General features: G+C 47.3%; 2 protein-coding genes across 4 annotated transcripts; one reads left to right on the top strand and one right to left on the bottom strand.

Moving 5' to 3' along the window:
- Positions 1-67: 67 nt before the first annotated feature.
- Positions 68-14,459, top strand: POMT1 (protein O-mannosyltransferase 1). Of its 3 annotated transcripts, none has more exons than XM_018074228.3 (21): positions 68-95; positions 1,005-1,128; positions 1,739-1,882; positions 2,543-2,649; positions 3,247-3,297; positions 3,627-3,773; positions 4,726-4,837; positions 5,301-5,366; positions 5,494-5,587; positions 6,034-6,189; positions 6,799-6,929; positions 7,134-7,229; positions 8,566-8,658; positions 9,639-9,735; positions 9,827-9,919; positions 10,408-10,528; positions 10,787-10,884; positions 11,319-11,432; positions 11,904-12,030; positions 12,113-12,290; positions 12,521-14,459. In XM_018074228.3, the coding sequence occupies exons 3-21, from the start codon at positions 1,761-1,763 to the stop codon at positions 12,693-12,695; spliced, it is 2,178 nt and encodes a 725-aa protein (XP_017929717.1). In that variant the 5' UTR covers positions 68-95; positions 1,005-1,128; positions 1,739-1,760; the 3' UTR covers positions 12,696-14,459. The 3 variants fall into 3 exon arrangements, with proteins under 3 accessions (XP_017929717.1, XP_017929718.1, XP_008917630.1); XM_018074229.3 differs by lacking the exon at positions 68-95 and adding an exon at positions 153-331; XM_008919382.3 differs by lacking the exon at positions 68-95 and having other exon boundaries at positions 394-1,128.
- UCK1 (uridine-cytidine kinase 1) lies at positions 14,306-18,500 on the bottom strand. Its single transcript, XM_018074232.1, has 6 exons — positions 18,441-18,500; positions 17,833-17,929; positions 17,567-17,709; positions 17,377-17,471; positions 16,225-16,273; positions 14,306-15,945 (listed from the first exon to the last, which is right to left on the bottom strand). The coding sequence occupies exons 2-6, from the start codon at positions 17,907-17,909 to the stop codon at positions 15,758-15,760; spliced, it is 552 nt and encodes a 183-aa protein (XP_017929721.1). The 5' UTR covers positions 17,910-17,929; positions 18,441-18,500; the 3' UTR covers positions 14,306-15,757.

Below are 18,500 nucleotides of genomic sequence, written 5' to 3'. Positions count from 1 at the left end.
GTGTTGCCATGGCAACCCATCCGGGTCTTCCCTTGGCCCGGCCCCCGCCACCGCGGGCTGCACGCTGGTCTGACGATAACGTCCGGCGCCGCCAGGTAGGGGGCGGATGGAGCGCAACGCGGCAGAGTGGCCACGCCCCCGGGCGAGGGGCCCCGAGGGGTGGGGGGATCGTCCCGTCCTGGTCCTGATCCCGGTCCCGATCCCAGTCCTAACCCCGGTCCCTGTCGTCTTCCCGGTCCTGGTCTTGGTCCAGGTCCACGTTCTCGTCCCGATCCTGGTCCTGGTTCTCGTCCCGATCCTGGTCCTGGTTCTCATCCCCATCCTGGTCCTGGTCCTGGTCCAGGTCCCGATCTTGGTCCTAGTCCCAGTCCTGGTCCTTATCCTGGTCCTGGTCTCACTCCTGATCCTGGTCCCTGGCCTGATCGCGATCCCGATCCCGGTCCTGATCCTGGATGGTGATCCCGATCCCTCTCCCGGCACTGCGGTGCCGCTGGTCCCGCAGCCCCCTCACGTCAGGGCCTGGGAGGGGGGTTCGTGCCTCCTCTGCCCCCCCCGGCTCGGAACGGGGGGTGGGTGATGCCCCCGCAGGGTGGGAGGCCTGGTGGCGGGTCCTGTGCCCCCAAAAACGCTCCAGGAGGGGTCCAGGGCTGGGCACAGCCTGGGTGGTGGGTCCTGATGACCCTCTAAGCGTGAGGTGTGGGGTCAGTCCTGCTGCCCCCCGGGGAGCTCCCGAGGGGGGCCAAGGCTGGGCTGGGGGTCAGTGGTGCTGCTCCCCCCTCAGAAGGGGGTGCAGAGCCTGGTAGAGGGGCTGGTGGTGCCCTGAGGAGGAGCGCGAGGTGGTGCTGCACACCTGCCCCGGGGCCAGGGCCAGCCTGTGCCGCAGGGATCAGCACAGTCCTGGCCATCGTGTGCTCTCAGGGAATCTGTGAGGCGGTGACAGAGAGCGGGTGGGAGCAAAACTCTGCCAGGGGCCCCTGAAAAAGTGCGTTCTCTGTGTTTGATAGGCAGAGAGAAACCAGGCCAGTGGCACCGCTCTGGAGGGTGGTGATGTGCTCACATCTCGCTTTGTTCTGCCCTGATCAAAGCCACGCAGATGGATTTGTTCTGGTAACTTTCCGTTGTGTTGAGGTGAGTGAGGAGACATAGCACTGATTCCCTGCTATTTTCTGACCTAGCTTTCAGCAGTTCTGCTTCCTACAGCACCTACATCTGTACTCCAGTAAGCAGCTTTTTAAAGCAGAGGGTGTTCGTGGGTTCTGCCTGTCCCCTTCCCCACCTGCAAAGAAATACCTCTGTTTGCAAGGAAATAACTATTTTTTTAAAGCTACCTGAGCTCTAAAAAGCTCAGGTACTGTGCTCACCTGGTACCTGAGCACCTGGTTTGTCCATCACTAACATCAGAATTTGGGCTGGGAGCTTTGTTTTGTACAAAGCAGAATATAGGCTGGAATTAAGCTGTTGTGTTCCTGCAGAACCAGTGGAAGAATAAGCAAGGTTTCCAGCTTAGGACTGCAGGCAGAAACAGGGGAGATGAAAAATGTGTCAGTTTAGTAATTTGATTTTTGCAGTTACTCCTGCAGATCCAACAGAAACACACAAATTTGGAGAGCAAGAGAACTTTGGGAAATGAGTTAGCATGAGCTACTTGTAGCAGAGGTTGGAGTGATGCTTTCTGTTAAGTGATGTTCAGCTCACTGTGAGCCAAAGGGTGATGCTGCTCTTCTCTTCTGCTCCCGAGGTTTGGACACACCTTTGACAGGATGTTGGGGTTTCTGAAGGAACCTGTTGTGGTCACTGCAGAGATCAACGTGAACCTCGTGGCCCTGACTGTGATGGCATTAATAACTCGCCTTTGGGGGCTCTGTTATCCACGGGCTGTGGTGTGAGTAGAAGAGTTTATTTTCTGCTTGAATGACACAGGCTTGTTTTTTAAACCTTTATGAGTAAGAATGCAGGAGCAGAAGGGCAGAGCTTGACTGATGTCAGCCTCTGTAAATCACAGAATCACAGAATGGTTTGGGTTGGAAGGGACTTTAAAGCTCATTTCATTCCAACCCCCTGTCACGGGCAGGGACACCTTCCACTATTCCAGGTTGCTCCAAGCTCTGTCCAACCTGACCTTGGACACTTCCAGGGATGGGGCAGCCACAGCTTCTCTGGGCAACCTGTGCCAGGGCCTCCCCACCCTCACAGGGAACAATTTCTTCCTAATATCTAATCTAAAGCTACTCCCTGTCAGTGTGAAGCCATTCCCCTTGTCCTGTCACTCTAGGCCCTTGTAGTCTCTCTCCATCTTTCCTGTAGGCTCCCTTCAGGTACTGGGAGGCCACAATTAGGTCACCCCTGTCCCTTCTCTTTTCCAGGATGAACAATCCCAATACAGTGATAGTATTTCCCTAATCCAACTTCCCGAGGGGAAGGTAAAGGTGCAAAACCTCAGTTCTTCGTTAACTTTCTGCCAACAAGTCAGTATTTGCTTTCCCAGTGTCCCTGCAGGATAATTCCAGTTAGATTTGGCATATTTCTGCCTTTTGTGTTTCAGTTTTGATGAAGTTTATTATGGCCAGTTCGTGTCGCTCTACATGAAGAGGATCTTCTTTGTGGATGACAGTGGCCCACCTTTTGGCCACATGCTGCTGGCCTTGGGAGGTAGGGTCTCCTGGAACTGGGAAGTGCCTGTTGCCTGTTGCTGTGGGAGACAGAAGTGCTGGTTAAAAATGAGTTGTCAGATCCAGTTACTGGGGAAAAGCACAAGGCAGATGAGAGATTTTGATGTAGAGAGAAGTGGGTTTTCTTTTATTTTGTATTGTTAGGAGGCTGTTGTACGAGTAGAGCGGAGGTGATGGATCCATGTATCCGTTACCTCACTGTTATCCAATCCTTTGGATAAAGAGAAGGGTGAGATGAGAACTGCTGGAGACAAGACATAGACAACAAACACTCTCAGGCCTGAGTTCCTTTCTGTAGCTGAGATATGCACAACATGAAAGTGTCTGTATGGGACAGGGAGATTAAATATACATCTGACTTTGTCACTGAGAATCTGTCGTTCCCAATTTATATTCTTTGTGCCTCTGCACATTCTCAAGCACTGCTGCAGGCAGATCACTATCAAAGAGGACCCTTCTGGGAAAGGGGGCCCTCATGCCTGGAAAAGCTGTGTGTTTGGGAAATGGTTCCCAATTTAGCAGCAGTTTTTGTACTTGTTTTGAGACTGGAAGTTCTGAATTGTTGCTTATGTTGTAGGTTACTTAGGAGGATTTGATGGAAACTTCTTATGGAACAGGATTGGAGCTGGTAAGAGCTGTTTTTAACTGACTCATTCTTTTGAGAAAAGGAGAATTTCAGGGGCTGACAGATTCCTTTTGCCTGACTAGTGAAAATAACACTTTACCTGACACCTTCCCTTCTCCTTTTCAATAAGTCTTCTGCAGGTCTCAAACAGAAATACAAGGCGCTGTGATTCCAGATTTTTTAAATTCAGCTAAAACAGCTTAAGCAGTACAAGATGGACAATAAATTAACACAAGTCAGCGTTAGATTCAACAACTAAGGAGTTCTGTAGTGGTCTGTGCTCTCTGCAATTAAGTTTCCAGTTGGTGCATCACTGTTGTCTCCTGTTCCAGAATACACCATGAACGTTCCTGTGTGGTCCCTGCGGCTCCTGCCAGCCCTGGCTGGTGCTCTCTGTGTGCCTTTAGCCTACCAGATCCTGGTGGAACTGCACTTCTCCCACTGTGCTGCACTTGGAGCTGCTCTTCTGATCCTCTTAGGTAAGATTATTCCACTGAGACCCATTCTTCATACATGGCGATGAGTCCCTTTTCCCCTCAGGGATTTTTAGGGTGCATAGAAGGTTGGAGTTGTATCTCTCCACAGAACACTGACAACATATTGGAGCCCACATTCATGCCTGGCCTGTGTCAGTCTGTGCTGAGCTCCCTGGCCCTCTCTATCCTCACAGCTCTGCAGCAGACTGCCCTTCTGGGCTTTATACAAGTTCACTTCAGTACTAAGCAAAGTGAGCAGCCTTAACAGCCTCACAGAAAACTCCCTCCCTCAGAGGTTTACAGGATGAGTTGCAACATATTGGTTTTTAACAGCAGGACAACCCTGCTCTCAGTCAGAGCTCATCTGATTTCTTCATCTGCAAACTGCAGCAAACCAGCCTGTGTCCTTAGCACTGTGGTTTGACTCTGTTCTGGTGTGTTCAGCTCAGTTCATTTTGTTTCTCTGAGGGGCTGCTGGCAGCTGCCTGAAAGGGCAAGAGCCCCTCAGCAGCACTTTAGCAGCCTGATAAGAGAAGCCTCTCCTAGCTACCAACTGCTCTGATTCTGGCTCCTTGCAGCTCCTTGTCTTGCAGATTTGTTGTTGTGCTCATTGCCTGCTGGGCTCACTGCCCTGACTGCCTGGAGAAGCACCTCTCTGGATTTACCAGCATTGGTTTTCTTTGCCTTTGTAGGAAGCACAGCAGCTTTATCTACCTCCTGCCAGAGTTTACTGCTTGCTCACCTCTTTGTCTTGGAGACAGTTATGGCCTTGTGCTTTGCTCCTGCTGGAAGGTTTTAGTCCCTTATAAACCCAGCACCTCCCCACTACAGCCAGTAGGAATTGGCTGTCCCTAAAGGGCGGGTCCTTCTGTTGGATAACAGTGCAATTGTCTGAGGTAGCAGTTGCCTGTAGATAAATTTCTCTAATTTTGTGTCTATCTCTCTTTTCCCACAGAGAACTCTCTGATCACTCAGTCAAGGTTCATGCTCCTGGAATCAATATTGATTTTTTTTATCCTACTTGCAGTTTTGTCCTACCTGAAGTTCTACAATTTGCAGAGGCACAGGTAAAGCTGGATTGTCTCCCATCCTTTTGGATATTCTCGTGGTGACTTTTTTGGTCACAAACTGTGTGGCTTTTTCTATAAATCATTTCACCATTGTGTAGTTGACTTAATCTGTCTGTAAAACCCAATGCTTTGCTGCTCCAGAAGTTTTCTCAGCAGCATTAAAGACTGTTTTAACTCTTAGCAAGGTTGTCTTTTTTTTTTATTTTACAATAGAAGTAAAATCCCTTGGGAGCACTTCTTTGCCCACCCACATTTTTTATTGGAAGGTTTCCTTCTGTGCACATAAACACTAAAGATAACAGGTCACTTAATGCTCCTTTATTACTGTTTACATGCATTGAATTTAGAGATACTCGTCTTTTTTGTTCTCTGATCCTTGCAGAGGATAAAGTAATATTTAGTGTAGTAAAATTATCTTTAAAGCAAACTCAGCAAGTGATTTAATACATTTATCTTTAAGATCCTTCTCTGGAAGATGGTGGTTTTGGCTCATGCTGACTGGAGTAGCCTGTTCATGTGCAGTTGGGTAAGAGATGGTGTCTTACTTGGACTTTATTGCCTCCTGTTCAAGGGAAAGTTTGAATATTTATAGCTTATATTAGGTAGTTGTGTAGTTTTTAACCTTGTTCATTTTTTATGCACTTTCTTCTCAGAGTGAAATACATGGGCCTGTTTACCTATATGCTGCTCTTGGCCATTGCAGGGCTGCACTTCTGGCACATGATAGGAGACCAGACCTTGTCAAATGTAGGTACTACAACACGCAGAATATGCTGTGTAACATTTCAGTGCAGGAACCAGCCAGGGGCCCACAGATAACAATGCTGACTGTAGCTGGGTTTTCTGCTAAAATTCCTTGTAGGGAAACCCTCCTTTCAAAGAACAGTTCCCAGCTTTTTTGCTGGGGAAGATGGAGTTAAGTTTTAAGAAAAACACGTGTGTGTGACTGGCTTTTCTGCTCTCTTCCACGTCTTGGTGATTTGTGACTCAAAACCTACACTGTCTCACATACCTTTTGCTAGCTGCAGTTCACATCCTCAGTGGAAGTTATCCAGTTGTCCACAAAGTTACAGCTGAATGAGGGGGGTGGGGGAAACCTAGAAAAGACAAACAAAACGAGCCAAGTGCACTGTTATTTTTAATATTTTTCGTATCTGGAGGATGAAACCAGTGAGTTTTCCCTGTTCCCCCAGGTTTCCTTGCTGTGCCATTTCCTAGCCCGGGGACTGGCCCTCCTCCTCATCCCAGTGGTGATGTACCTGTCCTTCTTCTATGTCCACTTGGCTCTGCTGTATCGCTCTGGGCCTCACGACCAGATCATGACAAGTGCTTTCCAAGCCAGCTTAGAGGTAAAGGAAATGTGGCCATGGAACTGATTTATTAGGGAGAAAAAGGGAAAGCTGTCTTATGTTCACTATTAGAAGAAAGGTGTGCAATCCTGTTCCCTTGATCTTGCATATTTGTTCCTTTTATGTCATTTAACCACTTTGCTGCTGTAGTACTGCTTTAAGATGAAGCAATAATGACTGAAATCCTAATAACAGATGAAAAGCTGCTTTCCCAATGAACCAAGAACAATATTTTCACTCTTCTGCAGAAGATTTGTCCCTTCTTACAGGAAACTCCACAGAAGTCGATACAGTACTGAACTCTTGAGTGATGACATGGTACACTACAGGATAACAGTATGATTTTCTGTAGAAGAGTGCATAGTCTGTCCTTTAGAACAGCATGGCTTTAGGGATATTCCCTGAGACCCTGCAGTCTTTTAGGCATTGGTGTATTTACTGTCTTCTGAGTACGGTGTTGCAAGACTTGATTTTTGTAGATGAAACCAAATGAGAAGGCACTGTGCTAAGGTCTGCTGTGTTAAAGTGACAGGTGACTCATAACAGAATTTAAATAGCCTCTGAGTTGTTTCTTCTTCTTTCTACTTATCCTGTCCTTGCCCTTCTCAGGGTGGGCTGGCTCGGATCACTCAGGGCCAGCCCTTAGAGGTGGCCTATGGCTCTCAGATCACCCTGCGGAACGTGCTGGGCAAGCCCATGCAGTGTTGGCTCCACTCTCACACGAACACTTACCCCATCAGGTGAGGAATCTGGGTGAAAGGATGCTCTGGTGCTTCACCTGCCAGTCCAAGTATCGTGGTTTGTGTCCTGGCAATGTCTTCATTAATGCTTTAGATTCCCTGTGCTCTGTAGGAAGGAGCCAGTGATCTGGTGCTGGTTTGTGTTGCTGGTGAGCACAGAAATGTACCCTTACACTTCTGTGGGGTTTTTAACTCTCTGTGCAGGTATGAGAATGGCCGAGGGAGTTCCCATCAACAGCAGGTGACCTGCTATCCCTTCAAGGATGTGAACAACTGGTGGATTGTCAAAGATCCTGGAACGTGAGTATGTAAGAGATTTCAATGCAAGCTACATGCTTCCAGAACCAAGGCATAGCTTGGCTTGAACATAAGTCTTCTCTGCTTATGGGTGCAGAGGCCATGTGTGATCTGAGTAAGTGATTGCAGCTGCAGAGTTGGTGAAGGCAGCTCCTTGCAGGATCCTCCTCAATGTGGTAAAACCATTGAGGACTCTGAAATCCTGTCTGAACTGCTCCTGCCAGAACGTGGGCTGTGCTGTGCACAAGGGAAACTTGAAAGACTCACAGGACTAGTGTAAATTCTTCAGGTGCTTTGCATGAAAGGGGAGTTCTGCTTTTTGAAGTGTGTGAGCCATGGCATTAGAGTGTCTTGGTGAGTTTTATCAAACTTGGATGAGTCTCAGAAGAAAGTAGAAATCACTTTTGCAAAATGAGTAGTTCTTTGTATTAAAAGTGTTGGATGAGCTTAGAATCTGCTACGTGGGGAGGGATTCCAAGTGGTGCCTGTACCTGAGAGACCTGATTTGTGCTGAAGTGTTTTGCCATTGTCACTGTCAGTGCAGAGCAGGACTCTTTGTTCTTGTTTTGCCAGTAAAAGCCCTTGAGTGATATAATTTCATATTGATCAAAAAGTTGCTTTTCTAGGTTTCTTATGTTGCTCTGGGAACTGTATAAAGAGTCCTCCTAGAAGGGCTGTGTGTCATTATAAATCATATCTATGTTGGGAAAGTTTGTCCATGGTGCAAACCTTTCAAGTAGGGACTCTACCAGAAGTACAGAAACCTAATATATTCTTAAAATTCTTCAAACTCAAGACTCCTACAAACAGGTGCAAAGTCCTTCTATAGAACAGCAAAATACAGGCAGCAGTTTGATGAACTGCAGTGTTCCCCCTTGCCAGAAGTCCAGAAGGAAGATGAGAGTTTGGCCTGCATGGTGGAGAAAGCCATTGATCTCTCTTATAATTCTGCCAAAGTGACAGCAGCTGTAGTACAGCACTTGTGAAACTCACTGAAGCACTCACTTGTTCCACAGAAGCCACCAAACAGCTGTGGGATGGGAATAACCTTAATTCACTCCTGACTGACCTGGATTCAGACCACTGACCTAATGCCTGCGGTGTCAGTATCCCATTACTGATCCTCTGACTCACTGTGCCCTTAGCTCACCTTTCCCTTGATGAGCTTTGTTTCCATTCTGGTACAATCTATATATTGCTTTAATTTCTCATCTTCCTGCTTAAATATCTGTCCCTGCCTGCAGCTTCTTGACCTGACAGTTTGGTCACAACAAGGTTGTGTTATATAAAAAGATATATGTCAAATTTAACCATTTCCTCTTGGGTATCACTTCACCAGGCAGCAGCTGGTGGTGAGTAACCCCCCCCGGCCCGTCAGGCACGGACACATTGTGCAGCTGGTCCACGGCATCACAACCCGCTACCTCAACACGTAAGTCCCTTCCTCTTCCTCTGCTCTGCCAGTCCTGCCTCACTCTGCTGTGTTGTGTCTCAGAGTAACCCTTCAGGGGGTGAAGCACAGTGACCTTGCATTCAGATGTGCCATAAACTGCCTGTTACTCACTGATTGAAGTGGGGCAAGGAGGGACCTCGTGTGGTTAGTTCTTCCATAAGCCATCCCTGTGGCCCAGAGGGAGGATGCTCTGTGCTTATTTATTTTTTGCAGCTGACTTGGCAGTGGGATTTGATCTTAATCACAGATTGCTCAGTGGCTGTCACTGTTTCTGGTCCTCTCTACGAGGGACCGGTGATGGTTTTTCCCGTGTTCCCATTTCATGGTAGTTCTGCAGATTCCTAAACAGAGTCCCCTCCGTGAGCCTTCATCCTTCACTGCCCCCCCTCCAGGCAGGTGCAGGGATTTAATATTTTGTGTAACTTAACCCAGAGACAACTCAATTGATTTTGTTGGCATACTCCTGCATGAAGGATGTGCTCTGGAAGTTAGGAGGATGTGTTGGAGAATCCAGTGTGCTGTGGCTCATTGCCACAGATTCTTGCCTGTGTTGAAAGCCTGCAGTATGAAATTGCCTCCTGACTGCTTCCCAAAGGGCATCTGCTTGGATATCACTCAGATTAGGAAGGGGGCTGCTCTGAACTTGGGTTTTGCCATGTCCCTTCCAAACCTAATTTGTTCATTATTGGAAAGCCCAGTGAACAGCGTCTCTGTTTGTCACAATCAGTGCTTGTTCTTCAGCCTGGCATCACAGGCATCTGCACTGGCTTCCTCTGAGCCTGTTCCTGGCAGCTCTGGCTTTTGGGGAGTGCTCTCTCTCACAGTAAACAGTGCAATCTGTATAAGAGAGTTATTTTCACTTTATTACTGAATCCAGTCTAAACCAATCCCATATGGTTTTGCTTTTTATATGAATTTGGGAAATGGTGGTGGAGTATCTTATTTAATTTGTCTTCTAGGCATGATGTTGCTGCCCCTCTGAGCCCCCACTCCCAGGAAGTTTCCTGCTATATTGATTATAACATCTCCATGCCAGCACAGAACCTCTGGAGAGTGGTGAGTGGTCAAAGGGAGGGGAGGAGCTGATCATGTTCCAGCAGAAACAGCTGGGACAACATGACAATCCAAAGCCATCTTTCTGTTGTAGGAGATTGTAAATCGGGAGTCTGACACAGATGTGTGGAAGACAATTCTGTCAGAAGTGAGGTTTGTTCATGTCAACACCTCTGCAGTGCTAAAGGTAAGTGGGCTTATGTTTATGTGCTACACCTTTTGTTTCATGCAGTGCTTGTATTCTCACAAACTACTCCTCTCTCTGCTCCCAAATAAATAAACAACTACAAAAATAACCAAATAAGTAAATAAAAGGAAACAATAAACTTGCTCAGGGTGACAAAAAACCAGCATGTGTTTTCATCCCTTTTCAGCATCAGAGCTGTCCTGCTTCTCAGGAGGTTGACCACTGTACACTGCTGAGGCTTAGAATTTGATGCTGAGTCTGTGAGTAGCACGTGACAGCAGCTGGAGTAGTTAAGGATCTTTTTCTTCAGAGTTTGCCAGAATCACTGACTTTATGGCTGTAGCATTTGTTGAGAGAGCACTGCATGGTGACTCTTCACATACACTTTCTAGCAATCCCTTGCTGGCCTCCCAGGCAGGGCCTGGGAACTTCCATCCTGAAGTTCAGGTTGGCAGCACTGTAAGTTCACAGCCATCTTTCACTTACAGCTCAGTGGAGCATCTCTGCCCGAGTGGGGGTACCGGCAGCTGGAGGTGGTTGGAGAGAAGCTGTCCAAAGGCTACCACCAGAGCATGCTGTGGAATGTGGAAGAGCACAGATACGGGAAAAGTACGTTCTCAGCAGATTTCTGTGACTGGGGAACACTTCATGTTGATGGGAAGGTGGTTCTGTGTGTATGTGTGTTCAGTTGGCCCTGTCATGATGTCAGAATCCTTAAAAATTCCCTTAGAGCACTGTTGCAGTTGGATGATGTATTGGAGAAGGGCTCCTGGGGGAGTGAGGAGCCAGGAGTATATCCTGTGTGCTTCCCTCTCTAGCTTTCTGCCCGTTATGTCGTTATTTCTGAGCTGTGCTGTTTTCTTCCAGGCCAAGAGCAAAAAGAGAGGGAAGTGGAACTCCACTCTCCCACACAGATGGACATCAGTAAAAACCTCAGCTTCATGGCAAAGTTCACAGAATTGCAGGTGAGTGTCTTCTTTCCTCCTGGTGCAGAGCAGAAACCTGAGCATATCTGCAGACTCTGAGCCTAAGGAGCCATTGTTTATTCCTTGCTGATAATCTGGCTTCCTCACTGAAAAAAAAATATTTCAGAATGCACTTATAAGGGCATTAGAGACCTGTGCTGTTCAGCAATGAATACCCAAGTGATTGTGTAACAAAAAAGGGGGAGGAAAATCTGTTGTGCCCTCAGAAGCTGCATGAAACTGAACTGTAATGTGTGTTACATGGAAAGTGCATTATATAAGAACAAAATAAAGCCTTTGTATTGATTAGTATCCATGTGAGATAGGCAAAATCTTTCTCCACTCCCAGGTTAGGAACTTAGGAACTTATATCTGGAACTGTTCAACCACCTGTTGCTCCCATTCTGAAAGCTTTGTTTCCTTTTTTTTTCTAGTGGAAAATACTCACATTAAAAAATGAAGACACAGAACATAAGTACAGCTCCTCTGCTCTGGACTGGATCACAATGGACACAAATATTGCCTACTGGTTCCACCCCACCTCTGGGGTAAGTACAAGAGGCAGAAGTAACTGTGAATGGGGTGAGAAAGGAGACTTCAGTTCACATGTGAGCTCCAGGAGTGGGAGTCCGAGCAGGGCTGCAGTTCCAGCCAAGGACTCTTCCTCTGCTAATGTATTTTCCCTGAGGGTTGAGGTTTTTATTTTAGCATGAGATACAGCTTTGACAGTAGTGACTTTTAATTAAATCATGTCTTCTTGAACTTTTTTTTTAAAGGTAAACTGCAGTTTAATAGTTTCCATTATTGATTCTATTTAGAAGATGAGTTCATCTCCAATAGCATTTTTCAAATGCCTTCCATTACAAAAGAGTCTTAAAGCAGCAAAGTTTATCAGCCAGCTTTGTTCCAGGTTACTAGCCAGGCACATTCTGAGGTTTAATTTAGCAGGTATGTGTACATAATATTTAAACTTACTTAAAAGAACCACTGCTTCTGGCTGACCATCAACTATCCTGCAGGCCCAGATCCACCTCCTTGGGAATGTTGTCACCTGGGCTTCAGCTAATGCTGCTGCTCTGGTCTACACGTGTCTGTCCCTGTGGTACTTGATACGACGGAGGAGGAGGATTTATGACATCCCTGAAGGTCTGATTCCACTGTGTGTGTGTGTCCAGGTGGAGGGTTGTGGCTTGCTCTGCTCTGAGATGCCATCTCCCATCTCCTGCAGATTCCTGGCAGCTCTGGGTGTCAGCTGGGGGTGTCTGTGGTGGAGGCTGGGTTGTGAACTACCTGCCCTTCTTCCTGATGGAAAAAACGCTTTTCCTGTACCACTACCTGCCTGCCCTCACATTCCAGATTCTCCTGATTCCCGTCGTGTTGCAGCACCTCGGCGATCATCTCTGCAGGTATTTGCTTTAACAGAGACAGTTCTCTTTAACAAGGGAAGTGACACAGTTCTTTTCTCCAGGGCTGTCACCTGGACAAGCTGCTGCAGGGAGAGCAGTGGTTTTTCCAGCAGAGGCCATGCTCTGTCATTTGTCTTTAGAGAAACAGGCCAGGTGTAGGTCTTCCTTTTGGATGAAGTGTTCATCCAGCTTTGATGTAACTTGACTGCTCTTTCCCGCTCTCATCCCAGGTCTGTGCTGCTCAAGAGCATGTTCAGTGCACTGATTGTAGCCTGGTTCTCCTCAGTGTACTTTGTCTACTGCACCTTCAGCCCCGTGACCTACGGGCAGCCCGCGCTGTCCGTGACGGAACTCAAGGACTTGCGCTGGAAGGACAGCTGGAACATCCTCATCCGGAAACAGTGACTGCTACAATCGTGTTACAGCCAAAAGGAAACACCTTTTGTGCAAAGCCAAGGATTTATTGTTAGTATAACTGAAATCTTAACAGTCCGATCAAGTAATTGACAGTAGTCCAGATCTAACGATTACAGGAAAAGAGCACTGTTACAGAAAAGCTCTCAACAGGAATACATTTATGAGCACAGTTCCCAGTTTCTGCCCCTGTTACATTCACCCTTCCACTGCCCCTCGGGGCCTGAAGGTTGCTGACTTCAGGCAACAGCATCCCAGGCTCCTTTGCTGGGAAGAACATGCTGCAACAATTTCTTCTTCCTCTTTCTGACAGTGGTGGTTTCTTCCTTCTTGCACTGCATTTCACTGAGGGCTATTTCATGTGTTTCCCAGCACCTTGGTCTACAATTCCATGATAAGAGTTACAAAAAATGGGCACTCTCCAATACATCAGATATTTTTCTCTTGATACTCCTAAAAAAAAAAAGGTTTTCCACGCTCTGAAGCTTATCCATTCTTTAACAATCAGTAACTGGCCCTGCAGCCTTCAGCACCATCCCATGACTCTATTCCTCAACAATGCATTATTTGCCCCCACTTTCACTGCTCTGCTATCATCCCTATTTATGTAAATACAGCATTAAGCCACATTTATAAATAGTTCATTCTGCATAGAATAATGACTTGTTACTATTATCTATGTGTAATCATTTGGCATAACCATCATTTTTAAGAAGCAAAAATAAAAAGACATTAGAAAATTACTGTTACAGCTAAACAAGCTAAAACAAGGCTTTGGGCAAGCCAGGAAGTCAGCCAGAGCCAGAAGAATCCTCTGGCCTTGTGGCATTGATGTGAAGCCTGAGGCCTGTTACCAGCCATGGCTGTATTGTATTTACTGGGCTGCAGGGTTACACCTCAAATCCCACGGGAAGAGGAACTCTGGGCAAGGTAGGACTAATCCTGCTGAGAAGGAAACCTGCTCTAACTTGTGCACGTGGGTTCAGGGTAAAAACACTGCAACCCAAACCATGGCCTGGCCTGTTCTAGCAGAGGAATTCACAGAGAAGGGGGAAGGCAGAGGTGAAGGACTAGGATTGCCCAGTGGGGAATTTGTAATGGCTCTAGTTATTTAACCAGGGTTACAGTACCTTGGCCACATCCCATTTCTTATCTCCATGGGGCTGCAGCAGCAGGTCCTTTAATACAGCACAAAGCTGCCCAGAACAGCAGCCCCACAGAGCAGGGGCTCTTTGTGGAGTTCCTCACAGCTCTAACAAACGCTATTCAAGGCTCTAACAAATGCTTTGAGCTCCCCCCTGGCCTCCAGAGGAAGGTATGATCCAACACCACAGTCATTCAAAGTAGGGTTTAGTGACTATTTTGCTCCTACTGTAATCAGCCCTGAGAGCTAATGCTTCAGTGCAGTAGCTCATAGTCTAAGTCTGTCACCCTGAGCTAAACAGCACCCAGCAGCAGTCAGGAAATGACCTGCCTTCTCCTGGGCACTGCAGAAGTACCACTCAGCTGAGGAGATCACTGAGATACCAAACCTTCACCCATTTCCAGTGTTGAAAAGACTACAGCGATGAAAGTGCAGACTGCAGTTCTTAAGTTTCTTCTTTTTTTTTTTCTAAATCTTCAGCCATGACAGAACTAAAGGTAACAATTCTGTTGAGTGCAAGAGCTCCTCCAGCAGTGTCCTTTCTGTACCTTTTTGCTGATGTAGTCCAAGTAGCACAATTACCTTTTATATAAAATGGTCATTTTTGATCACTGTTCGTTCATTTGTTTATTAGCCAAAGTAAGACACCCACAACCAACACAGCCAGATGCTGCTTTTAGAAAACTAGCAAGTATGAAAAAGTTCCTCTTAATAACATTTCCCTCCCACCCTTATTCTTAAAATTACACCATAAGTCCAGACTCAAGAATGGTATCACAAGGACAATTTCAAAGGTCCAACCAGCACTTCATTTCAGATTTTTTTCTTTTTCCAGACACTTTACTGTAATCACTTATCTGGGGTAAACTACAGAAACTGGGATGTCACTGTTTATACTTCTTGTCTGCTTGTTTTAGAAAACCAGACATTCTTGAGTTTAAGCTGCTGGAGTGCAAGGCAAGCTCTCTGATCCTGTCTGAGGGCACAACATGTCCAGGCAGCTGCCTGTGCCAGCAGGAGGAGGGTCCTGCCATTCCCAGCTTCCCCCCTTGCTGGTCTCACCAGCCATCTCTGGACGTGGACGGATTCTGCCCAGCAGAATTTGCAACCAGCAGTACAGAAATGCACTAAAAGACACTAATACTGACAAGGTCAGGTTTCTGTTTCCATGAGCAACTCAATCCAGCTGGAGCTCACACATTCAGTAAGTGTGGTAAAGGCGACTGTTTGGGTACAAAAAAATAATCATACAGTGTAGCTAGACTTGGGAGCTTAGAAAGGAATAAATTAGGAATCAAGAGACAATAAACTTCTTGGGCCTGTCCCTGGTGAACTGCAAGTTCCCATTTCTCCCAGACAGCCTCTGTCTCACCCTTATCTCAGGGCAGAGATGCCCCTACAAGTCAAACCCCCTGCCCCCACAGGCTGGCCAGCAGCACAGCAAGGCCAGAACTTAAGGTGCCAACGAGGTGGAGAAGAGTAAGGGCTGCATCTGCTTCTTAAAATTAACAGGGATAGAGGAAAAAAAACCCCAAGAGGCAGATAATTTTCCTGCTAAGGAAGCCCATCATCAGGGAAATGGGGTATCTTACTAATCACCTGATAGTGCTTAATTTTCAGGGAAGTCTTCAGCAGTAGATCTCATTTTGAAAATTAAAAAAAGGCAAGTAGCACTGCCTTTAACCAGTTCATCAAGTAACATAATTCCAGACATCTTAGGGAGAAAAGGGAGGGGTTTGGAGGGGAGAGGGGCTGATGGCCAACTCCATCCTCTCCCCTCTGTGAGAAGGTTCACATCAGGATCCCCTCCACTGCCAGGACGATTTAAAGGGCACTTCACCAACCATTCTGTCGAAGTCCTTTCCCAAAGTTGTCTTCAGCGTTGGTCTGGACCAGAGGCAAACCCAGGTTAGTGTGGACGGCTGCTGGACTCCAGGTGGGAGCGTTTTCCTGCCGCCAGGACACTGCTGCTCTCCGTGGGCTCCGGGAACGGGCGCTTGTAGGTCCGGCCGTGCCCGTTCATCGCCCCTCGCTGCCACTTGCAGATGTCTCCGTTCAGGATGTCTTGAATGTGCTGAACTATGAGGTTTATAGCAACTGCAGAGAGGAATGGGAAATGTGGGACGTGAAGGCTTTCCTGGCTGAGTTATCTAGAAAATGTGGAGCATCCAGCCCTGCTCTGCTCAAGTTTTAACAAGCCCTTAAATGAAACTCTGCCTGCTGTCTGCAGCGAGGTCAGACCTCCACAGGCTGAGCAGCTCCCTCCCCTCCAGCCCTCCAGCAAAACACCTTTCCTTAGAAGCACGTGCCACTCATTCTCTTCCCAACCCCAAGGGTGTCTCCCCAAGGAAATCAGAGAACCCAACTCCCTTTTACCCATGTTGTCAACTCCTCGGGGGATGATCACATCTGCATACTTCTTTGTCTGAAAAACAGGAACAGTGGTGGAGGCTGTTAATGGAAAAGTCAGCTTCATTCTAGGAAGGAGTGACCAAAGGCCAGAAAACTGGGGCAAAGAGGGAGGGTTTCTGTTTCTTCCAGGGTTGTAAGTTAAAGCTCTCAGTCATGATTACACCTAAATTAATTAGGACATCACTGTGGCTAACGTGCACTGGATTTAAGGCCAGGGATTGTTCTTACTGCCCCTTTGCAAAGAATCACCAGGTAGAAGCAGCAGGTCAGGTGTAGAGCCCTTGTTTTTACACTTCTGAGCTGCCTTCAAATATTGACCACTTCAGGTAAGGTCTGTTTGCCAAGAGCTGGTTCTAATCAGTGTTTCATAAGCCATTGCTAAATCTCTGCTGAGAGCCAAGGTACCCAATGTGCATGTGAAATTCCTGTCTGCCTCTGATAAGATTTTATTGATCTTTACCACCACAGCACTCCTGCTTTTTCTTCCCCCACTACTTGGAAAAAAGCTGGCAAAATTCAGCATTTCTAACGAGTACTTTTACAGCCCCAGAATTCCTTTGATCTAGAGCAGGAGGAGCCTGAGTTAGCCTTTTCCAGCTTATTTAATCCACATACAGGATTTTGTTCTCGAAGGGTTTTTTACAAATTAATTTGGTTATGTGAGCACCTAAATTGTCCCTGCACTATATAGTACAACAAACAGTGCTAGAATGGTCTGCCCCAGGTTTTCCCCAGTGTTCCCTTGGAGAGAGGCTGCTGGAAACCAAGCTCTTTTTTCTTCCTACAAGTCTTAAGAATAAACGGAGAGTGGGAGTATTTTAGTCAGAGGGGCCCATGCTAAAATAGCCCCAGCAGCCAGCAGTGAGGAAATGTGCTGGAGGCATTTCCACGGTGCTTCACCAGCAGAAGGGACCATTTCAGTTCCTTAACAACCAGCTGGGAATGGTTGAAGACATGAGGCAGAGGGGAGAGCGTGGGATTTGTGAAATACAAATACCAAAATACCAAGAGTCCACACTGCTGTGTCTACAGCGCAGTTAATCCCCAGATGACCCTGCTCCTCTCCCCAGTCCCCAGAAAAAACCCCATAAATCAAATTATTGAAACATTCCCTACCGGTAAGCAGAACTCCTCAAAGGCAGGCTTGACAAAGGTGGTGTACTGGGTGAGGATCTGCTCAAGGTCCCTCCCACGTTTCATATCTCGCAGAACTGGGATGGGGAGATAAAACCCCTGAGTGTTGCCACATGGCCGAGGGTGGATAAGGAGCACGAGCTGGCGCTGCCCGTGCCGGTGGAGCCGTTACCTCGGCGGGACAGCCGCACATCCGAGTCCGTGTCCACAAAGAGGCGGAGGTGGAACATGTCCCGAATGTCCTGATTGTAGAAAACCAGGATCCCCTCAAAGAGGACGACGTCAGCAGGGTAGACCACCGTCGTCTCTGCCAGCCTGCCAGGAGAAAACACCCACAGCACACTGTTAAATGGGTGTCACATCAGCACCGAGAGACCCATCCCCAGGCTGGGACACCCACAGACACCACCTGAGGCTTGACACAAAACCAGAACCTACCGAGAATGTGTCACGAAGTCGTACGTTGGTACCTCAACTGTTTTGCCCTCAACAATATTTTTCAGGGTTGAATGCATCAAATCGTTATCAAAAGCATCTGTGAGAGGAAGATTCAAAGAGGAGGAGTGTCAGATGCTGCTGCATCAAATGTTCTGCCCAGATTTTTCCAGACCCAAAGGAAAATCTCTTTGCCCCGTGTTTCACCAGGAAAAAAAGAACTTATGGCTTATTCTTTCCTACCAGCAGCCGACATTCCCTGCCTGAGCGACAACTGCTGTGCTTGGTTATAAAGATAGGGAAGAGGCAATTTGCTGTTTATAATCAACTACAACACAATAAAATTAAGATCCCAAAGGTGAAGTTGGTTTCACCAAACCACTCGGTAATTGTATAGTTTCGTGCAACTCTGTTAGTCAAGAGCCAGTTGGAAAACCTCAGGCATTCTTAATGGTTTCCAGTACCCGCCCCTGTGCACCCACAGCAGCACCAGACTGCAGCCAAGGGCAGATCCCTGTCCCGCCTGCAATCCTCCCCCGGGCCAGGGGAGCAGCTGTTTGTGCAGACAAGAAGCATAAGGAAAGGATTTGGGGAATGATGTGGTGCATTACAGAGCCTCTCCGGAGCCGGGAGCAGGCCGGGATGCTCCGCAGCTCTCCATGGCTGCAGGA

This window comes from Manacus vitellinus, unplaced genomic scaffold, assembly GCF_001715985.3.
Source record: "Manacus vitellinus isolate BGI_N305 unplaced genomic scaffold, ASM171598v3 scaffold_27_pilon, whole genome shotgun sequence".
Classification (NCBI taxonomy): domain Eukaryota; kingdom Metazoa; phylum Chordata; class Aves; order Passeriformes; family Pipridae; genus Manacus; species Manacus vitellinus.
The sequence above is the reverse complement of the archived record's forward strand: the minus strand, read 5'-3'. Positions and strand labels throughout refer to the sequence as shown.

Coding starts and splice junctions, on each gene's coding strand:
- UCK1 (XM_018074232.1), bottom strand. CDS start 17,909: ATGCATTCAACCCTGAAAAATATTGTTGAGGGCAAAACAGTTGAGGTA. Junction 16,274..17,376: donor TTGAGGAGTTCTGCTTACCG/GTAGGGAATGTT, acceptor CCTGTTTTTCAG/ACAAAGAAGTATGCAGATGT. Junction 15,946..16,224: donor CCGAGGAGTTGACAACATGG/GTAAAAGGGAGT, acceptor TCCTCTCTGCAG/TTGCTATAAACCTCATAGTT.
- POMT1 (XM_018074228.3), top strand. CDS start 1,761: ATGTTGGGGTTTCTGAAGGAACCTGTTGTGGTCACTGCAGAGATCAAC. Junction 4,838..5,300: donor TACAATTTGCAGAGGCACAG/GTAAAGCTGGAT, acceptor TTTATCTTTAAG/ATCCTTCTCTGGAAGATGGT. Junction 5,588..6,033: donor GAGACCAGACCTTGTCAAAT/GTAGGTACTACA, acceptor CTGTTCCCCCAG/GTTTCCTTGCTGTGCCATTT.